At 50.2% G+C, this 21,588-nt stretch overlaps 1 protein-coding gene across 6 annotated transcripts in view; it reads left to right on the top strand.

The window, feature by feature from the left end:
- The window catches only part of NPHP4 (nephrocystin 4), a 128,191-nt gene extending 106,603 nt beyond the window's left edge, over positions 1 to 21,588 (top strand). For 5 of the 6 annotated variants that reach the window (XM_075906451.1, XM_075906450.1, XM_075906448.1 and 2 more), the window contains 11 exons: positions 4,012 to 4,223; positions 4,407 to 4,633; positions 5,573 to 5,762; positions 7,558 to 7,644; positions 8,719 to 8,875; positions 9,057 to 9,142; positions 10,326 to 10,411; positions 11,882 to 12,053; positions 15,440 to 15,619; positions 19,743 to 19,886; positions 20,932 to 21,588. In XM_075906451.1, coding sequence (XP_075762566.1) covers positions 4,012 to 4,223; positions 4,407 to 4,633; positions 5,573 to 5,762; positions 7,558 to 7,644; positions 8,719 to 8,875; positions 9,057 to 9,142; positions 10,326 to 10,411; positions 11,882 to 12,053; positions 15,440 to 15,619; positions 19,743 to 19,886; positions 20,932 to 21,072 — 1,682 coding nt within the window. In that variant the 3' untranslated portion in view covers positions 21,073 to 21,588. The remainder of the gene's footprint in view (positions 1 to 4,011; positions 4,224 to 4,406; positions 4,634 to 5,572; positions 5,763 to 7,557; positions 7,645 to 8,718; positions 8,876 to 9,056; positions 9,143 to 10,325; positions 10,412 to 11,881; positions 12,054 to 15,439; positions 15,620 to 19,742; positions 19,887 to 20,931) is intronic. The other variant, XM_075906449.1, reaches the window with a different exon arrangement.

Raw genomic sequence — 21,588 nt, 5'->3', positions numbered from 1 at the left:
CACCCAGCCTGGCCTTTAACAGTGGCAAGTGCCTGGCACACAAAGTCCTTCAAACACTTCCGCCCTACTTATCATTTGCATTTGACAAGCCCCTGGAGGCCGCTCTGGCAGCATCATTAATCTGAGTCTGAGTGTAAATGAGACTCAGGCTCTAGAGAGAGAGATGAATCTCTCCACATGCTGCTCTTCTCTTCACTAAGTGCATGTTTGTGCCGAGAGGCAGGTGCACAAGCACCCAGACGCACCCAGAGATATACGTCCCTCACCCTGGGCTATCCGCGGTGCACGTGTGCAGCTGGAAGCGGGTGTATTTCTTGAGTCAGAGTAGTTGAAATATTTTACCAAATTAAGCACCTGTTCCTGAAGGAGCTCCAGATGGTGTGTGAAATGAGAGAGTCGCCCATCAACAGAATTCCCAGCAGAGATGGTGGTGAAGAAATACTATTATGCATCTATGTGTGCTTTTAATGGACTTCCTGATGAGTGTTCTCAGGACAGGTTGTCCCATTGTGGCCCATATCTAAGTTAATGCCGGAGCTTTTGGTTCAACAGCTATATTTCCAAGATCTGGACAGTCTTCAGGGCACCACACTTTGGGAAAGATGTGGGGAAATTGGAGAAAGTTTATTAGAGAGCAACAAAAATAACGAAAGGTCTAGAAAGCCTGACTGACGAGGAAAGATTTAAAAAGCTGAGTTTATTTCATCTGGAAAGTAGAAGGAGAAGGGCAGACATGATAACAACTTCAAGTATGTTAAACATACGGGGCTCGTCTACACTGGCCCCTTTTCCGGAAGGGGCATGTTAATTTCACCTATCGTAGTAGGGAAATCCGCGGGGGATTTAAATATCCCCCGCGGCATTTAAATAAAAATGTCCGCTGCTTTTTTCCGGCTTTTAAAAAAGCCGGAAAAGAGCGTCTACACTGGCCCCGATCCTCCGGAAAAAGCGCCCTTTTCCGGAGGCTCTTATTCCTACTTTGAATAAGGAATAAGAGCCTCCGGAAAAGGGTGCTTTTTCCGGAGGATCGGGGCCAGTGTAGACGCTCTTTTCCGGCTTTTTTAAAAGCCGGAAAAAAGCGGCGGACATTTTTATTTAAATGCCGCGGGGGATATTTAAATCCCCCGCGGATTTCCCTACTACGATAGGTGAAATTAACATGCCCCTTCTGGAAAAGGGGCCAGTGTAGACGTAGCCACTTATAAAGAGGAAAGCGATACATTTCTTAACTTCTGAGGACAGGACAAGAAATAATGGACTGTCAACCCATGGAACTCCTTGCCAGAGGATGTTGTGAAGACCAGGACTGTAATAGGGTTCAAAAAAGAAGCAGATAAATTAATGGGGGTTAGGTCCATCTATGGCTATTAGCCAGGATGGGTAGGAATGGTGTCGCTAGCTTCTGTTTGTTACAGGCTGGGAATGGGTCACAAGGGATGGATCACTTGATGATTCCCTGTTCTGTTCATTCCCTCTGGAGCACTTGGCATTGGCCATGTCAGAAGCCAGGACACTGGGCTAGATGGACCTTTGGTCTGACCCAGTACGGCCGTTCCTATGTTCTTATGGGCTTAAATTGCAGCAATGGAGACTTAGGGTACGTCTAGACTACGTGCCTCTGGCGACAGAGGCATGTAGATTAGGGTACCGGACATAGTAAAATGAAGCGGTGATTTAAATAATCGCCGCTTCATTTAAATTTACATGGCTGCCGCGCTGAGCCGACAAACAGCTGATCAGCTGTTTGTCGGCTCAGCACGATAGTCTGGACGCGCGGGTGTCGACATCAAAGGCATTTGTCGACCACCCAGGTAAACCTCATCCCAGGAGGCATACCTGGGTGGTCGACAAATACCTTTGATGTCGACACCCGCGCGTCCAGACTATCGCGCTGAGCCGACAAACAGCTAATCAGCTGTTTGTCGGCTCAGCGCGGCAGCCATGTAAATTTAAATGAAGCGGCGATTATTTAAATCACCGCTTCATTTTACTATGTCCGGTACCCTAATCTACATGCCTCTGTCGCCAGAGGCATGTAGTCTAGACGTACCCTTAGGGAAAATATGTTCAACCATAAGGGTAGTTAAGCACCGCGACAAATTACCAGGAAGTTATGGCATCTCAGTGAGTGGAGGTTTTTCAAGACAGGTGAGACAAACACCTAGCAGGGATGATCTAGAATGGGTGACCCTCAGTCCTGCATCAGTGTAGGGGACTGGACGAGATGACCGATCAAAGCCCTTTCCAGTCCTACACGTCTATGATTCTGTGGTAAGCCATGTGAAGTATTGAAATCATTAGACATTTTACTCAATGTGTGACAAACCCAATGCAGAAAGAAAAAGAATCAGAGATTTTAAGGCAGGACGGGACCATGATGATCTCCTAGTCTGACCTCCGGCATAGCACAGAAATCCTTGTATCAAGCCCATATCGTTTGTGGTCGAGCTAGAAGACATGTTGGGGGTGTGACTCAGAGACAGTTGAACAGCTCAGAGAGTGCGCCAGGGTGTCCGGGTGCATGCACGTGCGTGTGTCCATTCACTAGTGAACCTCAGAAGGTCCAGGTCAGAAAAAACTCAAAGGGTTAGATTTGGATCCGAATTCCAGGACCCAAAACTCCCTCCGAAGCACACGCTTCTCCCAAGATTTGCACACCTGGTGCGTGAGAAAGCCAGTCGGAAACCTCTCTCCCAGCCACCTTCTCCGAATGCCGGAGTCAGGAAGCACAGAGAGCTGGGAAATGTGAATGCCCCTCTCTCCGGGGGCGGGCGCCAGGTGCTGACCTGAGCACACTGGCCTCTGGAGGCAGGCTGACATGGACAAAGGCAAGGAGTGGCTTAGATAACAGAACATTCGGCTCAGACGCTCCCCTCCCGAGACAGGTCCTTCCAGCCCGGCATCCTCCTTGCCCATTAACTTTTTAACACGGCCCATGCAGCCGAACGTTGTGGACACGCGCTGAAATACAACCTTTGCTAAAGCGCTTGGGAGTGGATTGGATTTCACGGCTTAGCTCTTTGGCTGGCACTTCCGTCGGGAGCTGCGCCAGTGGCAACGTTGTTGAGAAGTGAGAGGCAAAGGAGTGGGAAGGGGGAGCAAAAGAACATTTGTAAGGGGGAGGTGTGTCTGGCGCCCAGCAGGGACCAGCCATGCTTTGCATGATGGGAGGGGAACAAAGTTCCCTTTGGCAACGTTTGGTGGCTGGAGATCGTTTGATTTATACACTCACCAGAACAGCCCAATGAACCCAGGGCCCCACAGATCCCAAAGGCTTGGTAGCTATTCCATGGTTAAGCCAGGCCTTGTAGCTGGGTTGCTGTGGGAGGGATGGGGGGAAAGAGGCAGCTGCCCTGGGACCCACAGATTTAAAAGGGCCCAGAGCTCCCAGCTACTACTACTGCAGCAGCCGGGGCCCCGGGCCCTTTAAATTGCTGCCAGAGGCCTTGGAGTCAGTCCCCCACCTTGCCCAGGGACCCAGCGAGTCTGTCAGCAGCTCTGCCATGTTAGGGTGTCACCATTTTGTGTTGGCCACGTCTGGGCTCATTGCCAGGGACCCCATCCACGGGCCCGAGGGAATTATCAGGGCAAGGTGTCCTGTGGCTTCATGACGGTCACATCTCAGCAGAGCAGCGCCTGGTCTCCTGCCTGTGGAAAGCTTCACAAACTGCGCAACACAACACCCTGCCCTGGGGGCGTGGCTGCCAATTTCAGTGCCACGCCTGCGGAATTGTTCTGCGGGGACAATTCGGCCTTCACTGGCCCTATAGGCCGGACAGAGGCTTGGTCGGAATGTCCCTCGGCGCAGCTGTCCCCAAGCTCCCCTTCCTCTTGGTTACCACCTCCCTGAGCTTGCCAGCGTGGAAGGCTGAAGCCGACCTCTCCGCCTGTTTGCCCACGTCACCCGTCCATCTCCCTGTCTCAGCCGGCTGGGGGCTGCTCCCTGGGGGGGGGGGTCGCACCCCGACTCTCTCTTAGCCAGACTCTAACGCTTGTTTCCTTTTCCCCCAGCTAAGAACGTGTGCCAAGCCCAGAAGCTGGCGGACGTGGACGGCGAGCTGGCGGCCATGTTGGCCAGCCGCCTGCAGGAGGTGAGCACGGCCTTCCAGCACACCAGCCGCGAGGCCAGTGCCCTCCGCAGGCGGAAGGTGGCGAGGATGATGATGGTGCGGCAGCTGGAAGCCCGGGAAGAGGATGCCGGCGGGAGGAAAGCAAGCCTCATGGTGAGGAGGCCAGAGGTGTGCCAGAACATCCCGGGACCCAGAGAGCAAACTGGAGCCAGGCCTGACAACACCCAGTAGCCTCTCTGGTGTCAGGGCTGGGGTTGGGGTCCTTCAGCTGACCCCTCAGACATGCAGGGGAGGGGCCGCATCAGTGGGCTGTCACTGGGGTCTCTTTCCCGACAGGGCCAGCGTGAGGAGCGCATGCAGCACTCCAGGGACCTGCAGATCATCGATGCTTACCGGGAGCGCCTTAAGGCCGAAGGCATCTCCAGCATGCTGAGTCAGGCCATCACCACCAACTACACGCTCTACGCCACGCTGGGCACCGCCGAGTTCTTTGAGTTTGCCCTGAAAAACCCCTACAATGTCCAGCACACGGTGACCATCGAGATTGACCATCCTGAGCTGAGGTGGGAGCCAAAGGCATTCTGCTCTCCAGAACACTACCCCCCTTGCTCGTGGGAAGCCATCCTGGGGCAAAGAGGCGCTTATGGGAGCGGTGGCTTGTTGCTTTTCCATCTAACGATGGAGGCTTTAGCAGGGAAGGGAGGTCAGTATAGTCTGCTGCCCCCCCATGCAGGAGATTTCACTTTTCTTTGTTTTCCCATAACGCTATCCAAAGGGGTGCAGCTACCAACAGAGAAGCTAAGGATAGAGGAGTTGCACACTAGGGCACATCTATCCTCGTTATCATACCGCTCGCACTGAGCCATGCCCGTCAGTTCAGAGAAATGCAGCCACACTTCCCTCTTCTCTTCTCTTCCCTTCCCTGTGCAGTGTGTGTGTGTGTGCTGAGGGAGTGGAGAGGTCTTCGTTTCTCAAACCAAAGCTGTGGTTGATTTTAGAGTTTTCTTTCTATTTCATGGGGGCATGAACTTTCCAGCCACTCTCTTTGTACCAGCAGCCCTCCCTCTTGCACACTGAGGTCTAGGTACATGCTGAACCTCTCTAGTCCAGAACTCTTTGGGCCAGAAACATCCCTGGTCCGGCATGATTTTAATTCGCTGGATGGCCACTTATCACCGGTGTGGTCAAGTTTCCCATGGTCCCATAAAGTTTATTGACAGCCCCCAGGCCTGGCGCTCAGAGTTCTGTGCTGTTATTTAGCTCTAATTTGCCCCTAAATATCCTCTAAGAGCCCAGCAAGCAGTGGACGTGTTGGTAATGCTGCTAGACAATATTGACCTCCCGTGGTCCAGAAAATTATCTGGTTTGGAACCGGTCAAGTCCCGAGGGTGCTGGACTAGAGAGGTTCAACATGTACCACGCTCAGACTTATTTTGGGATGGGGGAACCCCAGCTCCTGGAATATTCTGTTCCAAAGTAACTCGGCCTATGATTTCTTACAGTGTGATTGTGGACAGCAGGGAGTGGAGACACTTCAGAGAGCTGACCCAAACCATTAGCACGCCAGTCGAAGAGGACATGTTTCACCTTCAGGACAACCAGATGCCTCAGATCTACCTGCGCCCCAAAGAGACCATTCACATTCCATTTAAATACCAGACCTTCTCTGGAGACCACGCTGTCATGATGCAGGTACATAACACCCTCTCTCTTCTGCTATAGTATGACATCAGGCAAATAAAACAAAGAGGAAAGGGTCCAGTTGCCTACCATCATCACCTAGCATTTAGCACGATGCTGGCTGGGCCCGTTTTATAACCAATGTTCTTTCTAGCTGGCGATGGCTAGTATGCCTCATTGCTTCACATCACCCGTTCCTTGTGCTGCTTTCGAAGCCATCTCCGTTTCTCCGTTCCTGCTGCCTGGTGTCGCACCAAGAACTGTACAGAACTATCACTTAGCTCCCAAGGGGAGGCCTAAAACTATCTGTTCTTTGCTGCACAGGAGCAATGGCCGAATGGCTTTGGGGGACGTCAGAAATACCTCCAAGAGGCTGTCCTGTAATCTTTTCTCTTCTGGCCCCAGCCAGAACCAAGAAACAAAGAACACGCAAAATTGGCTTTGAAGGTTGAGTCCCTTCAAAGTTTTCCAAAGTGGTTTGGGGGTTAAAACAGAGAGGACTTGAATTTTAAGGACAGGGTGTCGGCTTCCGGGGGAACAATCCCCTCTCCCTTTGCAACTGGCTCACCTCCACCGGTGCTTCTCTGCTCTCAATGCGTTAAGATTCAGGGCTGAATGCACTGCTGGTGCAGCTCCATCAATGGGAGGAACGCGACCCTTACTCTACTCTTAGGAGCACAAAACTGGCTGTTAAAATGAGATTGTATCCAAACTGTTCCCTTTCATTCCCTTCTTAGCTCAATGCCATCAAATGAATGAGCAGGCCAGGCCGACCTGTGTGTGATGATAGAACAGGCCAGCTATGTGATCTGAGAGTGTTCCTTGAATTCTCATCATCTGATCTCTCCCTTCTGCCCTGTTTCTACCAAGCCTCTGCCCTCTCTCTTGATGCTGTCTGCCATGCAGGGCACCACTACACTGATTGATATGTGCCGATTGTAGGGAGGCCACCAGGGAGGAGAACATGCAGAAAGAGAACAGCAGCACTCGCGCCCCCCACAAATACTCTGAAGAGTCCAATAACAGCAACAAATCTGCCATTCACAGGCTGTGTCTAGACTGGCCAGTTTTTCCAGAAAATCAGCCGCTTTTCCGGAAAAACTTGCCAGCTGTCTACACTGGCCACTTGAATTTCCGCAAAAGCACTGACTTCCTACTGTAAGAAATCAGAGCTTTTTGCGGAAATACTATGCTGCTCCCGTTCGGGCAAAAGTCCCTTTTGTGCAAAACTTTTGCCAGTGTAAACAGCTGAGATGTATTTTCCGCAAAAAATCCCCAATGGCAAAAATGGCGATCGAGGCTTTTTTGCGGAAAAGTGCGTCTAGATTGGCCATGGACACTTTTCCGCAAAAAGTGCTTTTGCGGAAAAGCATTCGTGCCAATCTAGACGCTCTGTTCCGAAAATGCTTTTAACGGAAAACTTTTCCATTAAAAGCATTTCCGGAAAATCATGCCAGTCTAGACGTAGCCACAGTGTTTTACATTTAGTTCCTGAAAACACAAGTGCCAGGCAGAGCTCTTGTAGAGCAGATTCCCAGCACACCATTGTCTCAGATGCGTACAGTGGATCCCCACTCCAAAACTCTGTTCCCCTAACCTGCAGGGTTGATTTGGGTATGTCAGGAGCAGCTGATCAAGCACAGAGGGACAGCTGGAGGCTCTGGGAGGAGAATTCTACCCTCACAAGTTTCCATTGTGATACAGTTTCTTAAACATTATTGATCAAGATCAAAGCAGGGCTGAAAACACCAAAGAATGACGCGATGTACACTGCTTCTCTGAATGATTACTGCTGCTTTATTTATAGCCCGGCCCTGCTGAGCTGAGATTCAATAAAGGCAAGGAAACTGCACCACCCTGGAAATCCAGTGCCGTGCTGACAAAACGCATCAAGGTAACAGAGGCAAAAAGAAGTGCCATCAGTTCAGTAGAATGCAATGGGTTTGACAGCCTGTTAGAATGATAAAAAACCTGAGACAAAGATTGAGCTAAACATACGTAAGCCCTTTTAATTGCTCATTTATGGCAGGCCAGACCATAAGTTTATCAGTAACTAAATATTTATGAATTTCATTGGGTGTCTATTGTAGTGTATAAAATGGGGTAGTATCCCTTTAAGTATTTTATAAGCCCTCTGGTGTAAATGCCACAAAAAACCAGCATGGCAGGGTGTGGATAACAAGGCTTTATATTTAGTGAATGTGGCTATTCAGCACCCAAACACATAGTCACAAAATATAGAGAATCATGAGCTTTTGTGGGTAAAAGCCACTTCATCAGATGAAATTTACCCAGGAAAACTCATGATTATCTCTTTCCTATATACAGAATTCTCTATAGATCTATCTATATATAATTCTATCTATCCATCCATCCATCCAGTCATCCCTACACAGCCTGCCTATCTATCTATCTATCTATCTATGGTGCAACCGGACTACTTGTTTTTTTAAGGTTACAGACTAACATGGCTACCCCTCTGTGACTTTACATATATACAGTCATGTCTGTAAGGTTTCTCATCCAGTTTTTGTTATGAAAAGAGCAAAAGACAATGATTTTACAGCATGGGCAAGCCCTGTTTTAAAAAGGATTTTGTTCACAAACATATCTATTGACCTCCATGTCCCCATCCCATGCTTGGTTTCTCATTCCTCTGTCAATTATTGCTGCAAAGCTGCTCCCCTGAAACGACATGGTTTCAGTGACCCAGAGTTTCCTTTCACAGTTTTAGATTTTGCCATCCCGTGTTTGTTTAAATTGAATTCTCTTACTAGCACCCCAGGTCTCAGGCTGGACAGTGGTAACTCCCCCAGTTCTGTAAGCAGACGGGGAATGGATATTCATTCGTTCCCGTTATCGACCAGAGTGAAAGCCGGAGGTGACGTTTGCTCTTGCTGCAGCATTTGTTGTCAGTCCCTTTCCGTTCTTTCTCCGTGAATTGAGCATTATGTTTTGTTTGGCACAGGTCTCCTTTAAGGCAAATGGCCACAAACCCATTGCGATTCTCAGTGTCAGTGTGGAGTCTCAGCCCCCCGTGGTGGATCAGACGTTCCGATTCTATCACCCGGAGCTCACCTTCCTGAAGAAATCCATACGGTTACCTCCGTGGTACACTCTGCCAGGTAGCTGTCAGCATCCGGCTGAGAACTGTCCTGCAGATATGTGTTGCTTTGCAGGGTTGGGGGTGGGAAAGGGAGTCATGCTTAGAGGTTTGCAGCTCACAGGCCTTTCTGCCAACCAGGGCAGGACAGAGGGGTTATGCCTGATGGTCAGGAGAGAATCATCTTATGCTCTTTTTCCCAGGTGCCCCTGCGGGAATGCCAGGTGGGGAACCCGAGATGTACGTCCGCTGCAGTGACCCCAACATCATTTGCGAAACCAAAAAAATGGTACAGCTTACACAAAGCAAACGGCAATCCAGTGCCGTGTAGCCTTCTCTTTTCTATTGATCGTGTTGTCTAGAGCAGAGATACCGTGCGCCAATGGCGCATTGACTTGTAATGACACTATATTGGGTGGGACCAGGTTGCAACTGCCTCACTGCCTTGTTCAAAAGAGGGCAAATCGTCTCTTGCCTGCTCTCGCTCTTTTTATAGTGTGGATTTGAGGCTGCAATTTATACCATACTTTGGCACACTGCGCGGCATTCTTATCTGCAGGGAGGCCAGATTTGAAATACTGGTGAAACTGCCTCTTTCGACAATGCCATCTCTCCAGATAGGCGCCACAAATAAATTCTTCTGAAATCAGAGGTTCTAAAATGGCCTATAGGGAAGGAAATAACAATGTGTCCTTATTGAATAGAACATAAAACTTAAACAGGATTGCTGTGCTGTTCTATGTGTCCTATTCCACGACAACATCCAAGAACTCAAATGCTACAAGGATGAGGGCCGTGCCATCGATGTAACTTATGATCCCTTTCCTTTCAGGTGATGCTATTTCTCCACTATACAAGTGTTGCTTATCTCCTGCTGCCTTCATATTTCTTTCTCTGACACCCTGATCCAAAGCCCATTGACAGTCAGAGCCTGCTAGTAACCTCAGTTCACTTTGGATCAGGGCCCCGACATGTCTCCGTTATGAAATAGTTAATATTTCCCCTGAAGTGCGGCTCATGTTGTGTCCTGTGCTGTAATTTTTAGCTTTGACTCCAAGGTTCCAGGGTTTTATTTTCCGCCATTTGGGATTTACATGAAAAACAAACTCACACACATAAGTGCGGATGGTAATGAAGGTGTTTGTTAATTGCTATTGCAGAAATCTGCTGGCGTGGTAATTGGATTATGGCTTGTTAGAAAACTTGGGGAAAATTCTGCAAAATCTAATTACTGAAACAAACCCAGAATGGGAGAGCCATTTGTATCCTCTTTTGTAATTAAACAAGTTGGAAGAAGCCAAGCTGAATGATAATGTAACAGGGTCATTTGGCTGGGTTTTGGAGCGTTCTCCTTGTGGAACTGGAGTGGTGGGGGTTAAAATAAAGGGGAAAAGACCCACTGGCGTGTTCATTGTGCTGGTTCGAGCTCTTCGTCAACTATTCTAAAGATGCTTTCTGATTTCCGTATTCAGGGGCCTGGGGAGCCACAGGACGTGTTTTTAAAAGTAGCTGGAGGACCAAGCCCACAGATCAAAAAATTCTTTGTTGCTATTTACACGTAAGTAGAAGAATCCAAAGTAAAAGGGAGAGTTCTCCAGAACCCTTGTCAGAGCAGATAAGGAAATGCTCATGGAACACTAAGTAGCCTGATTCCGGCACGACTTATCCCTTGGACAAGCGGAAATCTGGAAGAAGAGCGATACGATTCTTTTGAAATATGTCTGGTCGCAAGCCTGGACAAGGGTGGAAGGGTATGTCTACACTACCCCGCTAGTTCGAACTAGCGGGGGTAATGTAGTCATCCGCAGTTGCAAATGAAGCCCGGGATTTGAATTTCCCGGGCTTCATTTGCATGAAGCCGGCCGGCGCCATTTTTAAATGCCGGCTAGTTCGAACCCCGTGCCGCGCGGCTAGACGCGGCACGGACTAGCTAGTTCGGATTAGGCTTCTAATCCGAACTAGCTGTACGCCTCGTTCCACTTAGGATTCTAATCCGAACTAGCTAGTCCGGGTTCGAACTAGCCGGCATTTAAAAATGGCGCCGGCCGGCTTCATGCAAATGAAGCCCGGGAAATTCAAATCCCGGGCTTCATTTGCAACTGCGGATGACTACATTACCCCCGCTAGTTCGAACTAGCGTGGTAGTCTAGATATACCCGAAGATATTAAAAGGGGGTTGAAACTTTCTATACGGGAGACCACGGGAAGCACCCATGCAGTGAGCCTGAATGCACGCCCGCCGTGAGAAAGCCCCCTTTCTGAGACACCGTTCTTTACAGCACCCCGGGTCTTTGGCAGTGATGTCTGCCTGTGCTCTGAATGAGGGCTCGGGTGAGACAGGATAACAGCGGCTCCCTATGTTTTATTTAGGTGCTTTAGAAAAATCCATCCTGTCTCACTTAACTGAGAATTGGGTGGGCTCTGCGGGGTGGCCTTGACCAGCTGGGAGGAATGAGCTTCAGATGGGGAAAAGATGATTTTCTCCCCTTCAGATACTTTCCCAGACTTGCACCATCCCCTCTGATCACTGCTGGGTGTGCTGCTGCATATTCCCTGGGGAGGAGGGAATATTCCCTCTAATCCTTCCCATCAACGTGCAGAATGAATTTTGTTCTGTGCACCAGGGCAGGTGTGAATGTGCACCACCAGGAGAAACACAAACCTAGCTGTGGGCAATCTGCTAATCAGCAGGGCAGCATTTGAATCTCTCCTTACCCCAAGCGCACAGCTTAAAAGGAGCACTGCCTGGGTCTTGGGGAAGCAGCCCAGCTTGACTTTCAACAAGACTTAAGCTCCTGAAACAGCCAGATGCTCTTGAAAACTTCCTCCTCCATAATGTTGTGTGGGAGGGAAGTCAATTCCCATGCTCAGCCACTCACCTCTCCTCTAGAGTTGCACGGGATGTGCAAAACACTTTGGAACCAGACTCACAATTTCCTCCTTTCCGCCTGCAGTTGTGCGCTTTTGTCCATTGTGGCAACGCTTCCTGCACCCGTGTCATGACAGGCGTCTCTTCTCTCCGCTCCAGGGATGCCTGGCTTGCTGCTCCCATCCAGATCTGGCAGGTTTACCTTCACTCGCTGCAACGTGTGGACGTGAGCTGCATAACTGGCCAGCTGACTCGCCTTTCCCTGGTTCTCAGGGGCACCCACACCATCAGAAAAGTGAGAGCTTATACCTCACATCCGCAGGAGCTGAAGGTGAGCTCTGCCGCCGGCCTCTGCTGGCTTGCGGCCCTCTCTCCTCCCCGCCGCAGAGTGACACGTTGCACTGGGAAGAGGGCGTAGTGTGGGGTGAGCTGAAAATTAGCAAAATCCTTCCCAGTTATAATTATGAATGGGCTTACATTGACAATCCCAGTGAAAATAACTCTCCAGTAGGAAACCAACCCCAGTAGGGATTATGAACAATTTACTGCCATAAAGTCTTCATTATAATTATCTTTTGATTAAAGTCGTCATGTGTAGGATCATTGGTACAAACCCCCCGAGGGCAAATTATCTGAATTAATGGAGACTATCTGAAGACTAATAATTTCTTTAGAATTCATTTAGTCATAATTATAAATGTGACTAAGAAAAGCAACACAAACTCCATTGCCCTTCCATACATCAAGAAAAAAGAAAGAAAGAAATCGGCGTTGGACTGCTGTCCTCACGGAGGCAGAAAGTGGAGCTGACTCCCCCGGCCGGCGGCCGGAGCAAATTCAGTCTCCACAGCGGGCCTGGGAGCTGCACAGCTTAAAGTCTGTTCGTTTCCGATGATGTAGAGGCTGGTCTGTAGTGGCTAAACGGGTCATTAAAATTGTAATACCTTGCAGGGAAGCAGATGTGAGAAGGCAGCCCCTTCCAGGCCTGCCTCAGTTTCCCCTTTCAGAGTCCTCCAAAACAATCCCATTTTTCTTACTGTAAGTAAAGGTCTGGTTGGGCTCATGTATTACAAAAGTGCCATGTCCCTAACTCATAACAAAAGCTCCCCAGCCAGAGTCCGGATTTCCCTCGACATAGTCCACCCAATACAGTCTGGGGATCTCTCTCCGTGTCCTGGCTCTGTAGTGCAGCTCTGGTGTCCTTCAGCACATCCTAGCTTTCCAGCGCAGCCCCCTCCTGTCCCAAGATCAGGACAGCCACCCGTCCAACTGGAGTGCAAGCCCTCCGGTGCTGGCAGAGGGGAGATAGCTCTCCTGCAAGGGGCCCGCCCCCAGGTCACCGGACATATCAAACTCCTCGTTGCCTTCAGACTGGCCTCTTCCAAGCTCTCTTGACACTCCTTGAGCGTTGCTTCCTCAGTGTTACCAGGTCAGGATCATGGGCAGTGCGTAAAGTTGGCAGGGGCAGACATCCTTCCCCAAACCGCCTATACGCTCATTATCGGGGAAGGATGGGGCCACAGGGCTGCACCTAGCTCCCCAGGCACCAAGGAGGAATGGGGCAGTGGCGGGGCAGCCCTGCTCCCTGGCCGCGGGGAAGGCTGGGGCCTCAGCATGGCAGCTCCGGCCTGCCATGTGGCCAGGAAGGATTGGGCTAGAGGTGGGCACAGGTTGGCTCCAAGGGCGGGGACTCGTGTGTAAGGGGTGGGGCTGGCCCCTGCCTTCCCCAGCTGGGACTTCACCTGCTGCCCATGTTCAGGACCAAGTTGTCCAAGTGTCCTAATTGGGGCTGTTCCCACTTTTAGCCGGCCAACTTGAACCCCCGGAGCCCGAGTGTGTGTGGCATTAAGCATCCATGAATCCTCCTGCTGTCAGCTGGAAATTGGGGTGCCTGCCAGCTCGGAAAACGAGGCCCCGTGAGTCGGAGAAACTGGCTGACAAACCGAGGGGCGCAGTTGTCTGGGAACTTTGGGCCTGGATCTCACAGCCTGTGCCTGTGTTAAGTGAAGCAGCGTTCTTTCTGATGGATTATATGGCCTTAGAAAACGGTTTTTATAGACCTGGGCAGACTAGGTCCAGAATCTCCTTCCTAGAGCAGGCTGATCCATGTCTCCCTTTGGGAGGGGGAAGAAACTGAGCTTGTCAGCAGTTGAGGAAAGCATTAGACCCTGCTAGATTTACCCGCCCACCCCTCCTTGTTTGCTGTGTAATATCACAGGGGTCTCTTAGCCAATTCATAAATCTGTTCAGCACCTCAAGGGAGTGTTTGTTACTGTGCTTTGTTGAGGTATCTCTTCCCCGTCAGGAAGGGAGTTCTAGCTGTACAGACAACCAGCCCTCTCGTCTAGCTAGCCAGACTGTATTTTGGTAGGAGAGATCGTGTTGGTAGGGCTCTCAGAGAAGAATGTATAAGTCAAACAACAAATGCAGGAGCTGCTTTGCCAGCTGTGTCTCTCTGTGTGTAATAAACATGATGCTGAATCATTAGAGTACATTCCGTCACTCAACGAAATACAGTCAGCGTTTGAGACCTTCTGTTTTGCACAGGGCACCTAGGGTATGTCTACACTGCCATCCTAGTTCGAACTAGGGTGGCTAATGTAGTCATTTGAACTTGCAAATGAAGTCCGGGATTTAAATATCCCGGGCTTTATTTGCATGTTCCCGGGCGCCGCCATTTTTAAATGCCCGGTAGTTCGGACTCCCTGCCCGCAGCTACATGCAGCACGGGCTAGGTAGTTGGAACTAAAGCCCCTAATTCGGACTGCCATTATTCCTCCTGCAATGAGGAGTAACAGTAGTCTGAATTAGGGGCTTTAGTTTGAACTACCTAGCCCGTGCCACTTGTAGCCGTGGGCAGGGAGTCTGAACTACCGGGCATTTAAAAATGGCGGTGCCCGGGAACATGCAAATAAAGCCTGGGATATTTAAATCCCGGGCTTCATTTGCAAGTTCAAATGACTACATTAGCCACCCTAGTTCGAACTAGGGTGGCTAGTGTAGACATACCCTAGTGACTCGAGTGTAACTGAAATGCCTCGCCCTCTGTTGGCAGTGCTTTATTGATCTGGCATTAGGCACAAGGCAGAAACAGCGTTAACATTGCTAGTTGAGATTTGCACTCCAGATGTTGCTAACTGCTCAGCAGAATGCATTTGTGTTATTGAAATTCAAAGTTCCTCTGCAGCCCCGCTCCGATTATGTAACTCGGCCAGAGATTTTATGGTGCCATTAGAGCCTGGTTTATGAATGCAGCCAGCTTTAATTTCCTTCTCAGAAACACACATTTCTCGATATTTGATCAGGTCCAACACATTCCACACTGGAGTCTAGAAGGTCAGTCGATTAGCTTCCTTTCTGACTTGATCAAAGGACCCCAGCTTGGTGCCTCTAAAAGGATCTTTCATGGCACATTTACAGGCTGGGGTTAATTTCTCTTCCACTGGCTCGCACGCTGAAGCTGCCCCGATAAAGTGTTACATTACAGTGCTGACAGCTTTGGCCCTCGCTCACACCCTCTCTCCTTGTCATCGAGCCAATCCTGCTTTTCTTACATTTTTAATAGAAAACATTTTGCAGTGGAATGTGCCGGGTGGAGCCCCAGCTTCCGGAACCAGAGAGACGCATAATTTAGGGAGTCTAATGAAACCTTTTGATTGTCTGCAGCTCTGAATTGTGGGCATTCCTGCATGTTTCCATTTGGCGTGTTCCCTGCAGGTGGATCCCGAAGAGGTGTTTATTCTCCCTCCGAATGGCATGCAGGACCTGCATGTTGGCGTGAGGCCACAGAAAGCTGGCAGCAGGTTTATCTACCTCAATCTGGTGGATGTGGAATACCACCAGCTTGTTTCGTCCTGGCTGGTGTGTGTCTCCTGCCGACAGCCCATCATTTCTAAGGTACCTGGTGCGCCCATGTAAAAACATTCCAGGCTGATCGCTCTCTGGGGGTCAGTCGGAAGCCTAGCATGGCTGGTGAGTCAGTGTGAAGTGATGAAAGCGTTAGGAGCATAGCTGAGAGCGCCTTTTGTTTCGAATATCACCAGGTTCAGACATCGCTGGGGCTCATGGTCTGGAACTATCTAATTTTTAAGCTCCCAGCCATCATGAGTCTACAAATTACACCTGTGCCATTTATTTGGGCATTCCTTTAGCTGCTAGTTAAGTTTGGTTTTCCTGAGTGTAAAGTGAGCTGACTAGTTTTATTGGAATGGTCGCTACCATCCATAGCTATCTATTTACTGTAGCTATCTATCTCTAGCCACCACTTCTTGTCTGCAATCAGTCCCTTGCATTGACTCCTAGGCCTTGTCTACACTACCAAGTTTTGTCCTCAAAACCTGCCTTTTGACAGCAAAACAGTGAGCGCGTGCACACTTCAATGCCCTGTTTCAGTGACCAAAACCTTTCACCCCTAGCAGAGACTTTTGCTTTTTCCCCCTCCCTTGTCAATGAAGAGCCAGCGTGGACTCGGCTGTTTGTTTTGTTGAGAGAACTGGCTTCTCTGCTCAGTGTTCTGTGATCTCTGCTGCCCTGCAGGCCTGCGTCCCTCCCCTTTCAAAGCTTTGGGATATGTCTGGCAGCTGAATGAGCTGCTCTGCTTGGGGAACAAACAAAGAACAAATCATTGGCGTGCTCCTGTTCTGCCTTACTAGGAACACAGCAGCAGGCAGGCTGTTGCTGCAGGGGGAAGGCTGCATTCCTCAGCATGGAGAGCTCACAGAGCTAACCATGATGCTGCTCCCACCATCCAAGGATGCTGTGGGAGAACTGAGGGGGGATCCCAAGATGCGCAGGGTTCAGCTCTGCCGTCCCACAACACGGCACTGTGGGACACATACTCACAGGGCATTGCTCACGCTGCCAGTGTGGACATGCTCTGTCAACAGAGGGAGCAAGGGTGAACACCCTCTGGCAATTTTTGTTTTGTTGACTTTTGGGTATCAACAAAAGTTGTGTTGTCGTGTGGACATACCCTTAGGAACTTATAACTTTAGTTTTGCCCTCTCCTTAAAATTGTTGTTGTTAAAATTGGGTGTTGTTAGAACATCAGAATGGGTATGGAACATTATTATTATTATTATTTGGACGGTCTTTTGATTTCTTTGCAGTATCTTCCACCTTAAAACACGCTTCCCTTCACCGGGAATATACTATAGGTTCACAAAACTGATTTCTAAACATTTGGGACAGATAGTGATAATACCAATCTTTCATTTTATTCTTTGAGCTAATCTCCTTAAAGTAGCAGTGTTTTGTGACACAGGAGCTAACCCCAAAGGAATTGCCTTCCCAGGCCATATACAGGTTGAACCTCTTTAGTCCGGCACCCTCGGGACCTGACCGGTGCTGAACCAGAGAATTTGCCGGACCACGGGAGGTCAGTATTGTCTAGCAGCATCACCAGCAAGGCCACTGCTCACTAGGCTCTTAGGAGACAACTAGGGGTAAATTAGAGCCAGATGACAGCACAGAACACTGAGCCAGGGCTGTTATCAAACTTTATGGGACTGCAGGAAACTTGGCCACACCCATGCTAAGTGGACATCCGGCAAACTAAAATCATGCTGGACCAGGGATGTTTCTGGACCAGAGAGGTTCAACCTGTACAACCAAATTTCTATTTGAATTACAAAAACAGCTTTCAGTGGGGTAGCTGGGTTACTCCATTTCAGCAAAACCAACAAGGAGTCCTGTGGCACCTTGAAGACTCACACATTTATTTGGTCCCAAGCTTTTATGGGCTGGAATCCACTTTGACAGATATTAATATAATAAATATATATTGCTAGCTCTGGACGGCTGCTTTAGAGATGCCGGAGGTTTAACCAGAGGACGTGCCGGTGGGTTTTCCCTTTTTGCACATAGTACTGCTCCTTCTCCCTGTTTTATTGATATAGATCTCAGGCCAGGAAAGCCCGGGAGCACAAATCCAGGCCCATTCAGGAACGCACATGCCTTGCGGCCACTGAAATCGGTGGGAATTTATGCACACGTTTAAGAACTTCCCTAAGTCCAGGCTCCTGTGACATGCGTGCCTTTGGGAGCAGTTGTGGGTAGCTCTTGCATTTGCAATAGCTCCCACAGGTCTGGGGGGCACTTGGTGCATGTTAGGGGCTATCTAGGGCAGGGCACCGTGAGTTGGATCCAGGATGCACTTCAGCGTGTGAACAATCCCGCTGAAAACCCCAATCACGAATCATGTTTGGCCTCTGTCTGGCGGGTGGCCCCCCCGTAGCGCCCCGAGGGAACATCACTTCTGGAAGTCAGTCACAGCAGAGGTATTTCCCATTAGCGCTGACTCCAGGCTGCTCTGGGATTCCAGGCCCAGATAATAAATTGGATTTCCCATGTAATGGTTGTTCATTTTTTAAACATTTCCCTGTAATGCTCCATACTGGGGGAAGTTAAGCACAACGTTACAGCACAGCTACACTCGCCCTCCTCACACAGCCACTCCAGTGTGCCGAGCGCTGGGAATTAGCACCGGGGCTGTGCTAATGGAAACAAATTAGCTAGCCGGCGAAGCAGCCGGGCGATCCTCCCAGGGGAGTCCCTCTGTGATTTGGGCTAATAACCCTGTCTCTGAAAACAGCTGGCTGCCGAATTCGGCTGGCGGGAACGCCTTCTCTCTGCTTTGCCCGGGCGGTAGGGGTGAAAGCACAGGCCATGCTGCCTCGCGGTGGAGAGGGAAGCCGGGGGACGTGAGGGAACTAACGGTGATCGAAAGTTGCCCCTGCGCACGGCCTATGCAGCGTTTTAGCCGTCAGTAAAGGGCGACCAACCGCTGGACGTGATATTTACGGCCTGAATAGGAACGCGGTCTTGAGAAACGGCTCAAAGGGAGGAACGTGAGCAATGTTCCGCAGGCGTGCAGACACAGCTCTATACCTGCCACACCCCGGCCCTCCGGTCCAAACCATCTCCCCTCCGGTCCCTCCTCCCACCCGGAGAGGGGAGTCCCAGGAGCTCCTTGCTGACTGGAACGGGGGCTGCTGCCAGTTACTGCCCTACTGTGACTTACTGGCTGCAGGAGGCTGCTACGCCCGGCCCAGTGTACCCCGTTCCCTGCCCCCCCAGCTGAGGGGAGCCCGAGGGCTGCGTGCCGCACAAACGCCCACCCGACGCTGCGGCTGGGCTGACTCTAGTGATGCCGAGGAAGAATTGAAAGCGGCGGGGGGAGAAGAGCAGCTGCCACCAGCCAGCAGGGAGGGAGGGAGCCCCCGGCAGAATTCCCCTCTGTCCCTAGCGCATGGGGCGGCGTTCATCCCAGCCCAAGGGGGAAGGGCTCCTCAGCTCCATGGCAAAGCGCAGGGCGTTTTACTGCTGTCTAGAGGTTGGAACGGATTTGACGGACAGGTCCAATTTTAGCTCTTTTTTTACCGAATGTCTGTGAATTTATTGACAGTTGGCAACCAGGGTTCCCTGTACGCTGGGCGCCTGTGTGGCTGCTCGGGAGAGATTCCAATGAGACCCAGCGGATTAGCAGAGCACCCACAGCTGGGATTTTTGATTCTACTGGTGGTGCACATCCACATGTGCCTGGTGTACATAACATTTATTCCGCACACACATTGAAAAGATTAGAGGGAATATTGCTAGCAATCCCAGGGACACTGACAGCCTCCACAGACCCCTGGGCAAGGTGGGGGGAAGGGGCCAGAAGGCCTCCCCCCTGCTCAGAGTCCTTAGAGCCACCAGGAGTGCAGCGTGTCTATGAACCTCAAAAGAAAGAAGTTACTTGTCAAGTGTCGGAGCAGTGTTAACGAGGCTAATCAAGTCAGGGTGGGTGTGGCTCATTCGCAGCAGTTGGTGGGGAGATGCGTATTTCAAGAGAGGGCAAAGTGCCTTTGTAGTGCGTTATCCAGTTTAGATCCCCATTTGGTCGTACACTGATTGGACTGAATTTGCAAATGAAATGCAGTTGAGCTGTCTCCCTCTGTAATCGGGGGTTGCAGTTCTCCAGCCTGGCCGGTGTCGGTACTGAAATGACAACGCTGTGATTTCTTCTCTCCGGCCACAGGCGTTTGAAATAACACTCCCTGCCGGCGGAGGGAAAGGCTCCAACAAGCGGATCACGTACACGAACCCGTATCCCTCCCGGAGGGTGTACTTCCTGCATACCAACCGAGCGGACCTGCTGCAGTTCAAGGAGGATTCCTTTGAGGTAGCAAAGTGTGGGGGAAGCTCAGATACCCACATCGGCCTGCAAGTCTTTCTGGTTTTCAATCCTCAAAGGTTTTCTAAGGTTCATGGTTTCTCCCGCAGCTCAGTGGCTGACTCCCAGAGATGCTGCTGCCATTGACTTCAGGAAGGGGTCTGGGAGGGGAGCACAATTGAAAATCACTCCCCACGTGTTTTTCTGCACGTTGTGGTCTGATCTGGTCCGTCATTTGGGGTGTGTCTAAACTACATGGCTCCAGCGATGGAGCCATGTAGATTAGGCTGATCGTCAAAGGGAAATGAAGCCGCGATTTAAATAATCGCAGTTTCATTTAAATTTACATGGCTGCTGCACTGAGCCGACAAACAGCTGATCAGCTGTTTGTCGGCTCAGCACGCTAGTGTGGACGCTCCCGCGCCAACCTGAAAGCCCTTTATCGACCTCCCCGTTATGCCTCGTAGGATGAGGTTTACCGGGGAGGTCGATAAAGGGCTTTCATGTCGACAGGGGGAACGTCCAGACTAGCGCGCTGAGCCGACAAACAACTGATCAGCTGTTTGTCGGCTCAGCGCGGCAGCCATGTAAATTTAAATGAAGCCGCGATTATTTAAATCACGGCTTCATTTCCCTTTGCCGAACAAACAAATCTACATGGCTCTGTCGACGGAGCCACGTAGTCTAGACGTACCCCTGGTGTTTATCCTGAATTCCACTCCCAGTGACACTGCAGCGTTTGCTCAGGAGGGCTGGAACTAGATGAGTCTGCTTCAGGCGGTCTGAAAACGTCAGGCTTCATTTGTGTGCGGTAGGAGTTTGCTGGGGAAAGGTGGTGCCGGGTGAACCCAGTGGGTTGGAATGTCTGACCCCGGCACCAGGTGGAAATCACAGGCCACGTTCTGTGGGCTCCTCTCCCATCTCCCTCATCTGTTTTGTCAGCCGACGGACGCCTCTTGCGGCTTGGTGCTGTGCACACGTGTGTGATTGGGTGAGCCGGGCTGGTGTCGGGGCAAGGGGGTTGCTTAGCGCTGTCATTTCACTCTTCTTGCAGCTTGGAGGAGGGGAGATGTACACCATTGGCTTGCGGTTCGCACCCAGCCAGAGCACCGGCGAGGAGGAAATTCTGATTTATATCAACGATCAGGAAGATAAGAATGAAGAAACCTTCTGTGTGAAGGTTGCCTATCAATAAAGGGGAGGCTTTTGTGTCTGACGCTCGGCAGAATGACCCGTTCCTGGAGCATCTGGCAACGCTTTCATATTCCTGCATCTGCCAAGGAGTCCTGTTGTTATCAGTTTGAGAGACTTTTCCCTCCACAGATTTCCTAGGTCTCCTGAATTCTCCTTAACCGTGGTTGTCTGCAGACAGAAAAGCGATCGAACTGCTCTGTGACCCTCGCCCACATGCTGGCAGGATGTGTTTCCTTCCTGTTTGCAGTGTGCCTCTGTCTAATCCAGACATGGCCGAGCCACTGTGATTTGTTGTCTGACTGAAATCTTGGCACATTAACATGACCTCCAATGATGTAACAGAGCCATATTTGTTCTACTTAAGATGGTAAATGAATTCCTGTGTATTTATGCCATATGCCACAGTCCAGATGATCGTCGCTATTTCTGTTTTCCTTTCCTGGGCTGAGGGCTTGTTTGGATTTTTATTTGTTTAATTCTTTTTTAACAGATTTTTATAAAGCCACATTTCCTGTAA

Source organism: Pelodiscus sinensis, chromosome 23 (genome assembly GCF_049634645.1).
Source record: "Pelodiscus sinensis isolate JC-2024 chromosome 23, ASM4963464v1, whole genome shotgun sequence".
Lineage (NCBI taxonomy): Eukaryota > Metazoa > Chordata > Testudines > Trionychidae > Pelodiscus > Pelodiscus sinensis.
The sequence above is the reverse complement of the archived record's forward strand: the minus strand, read 5'-3'. Positions and strand labels throughout refer to the sequence as shown.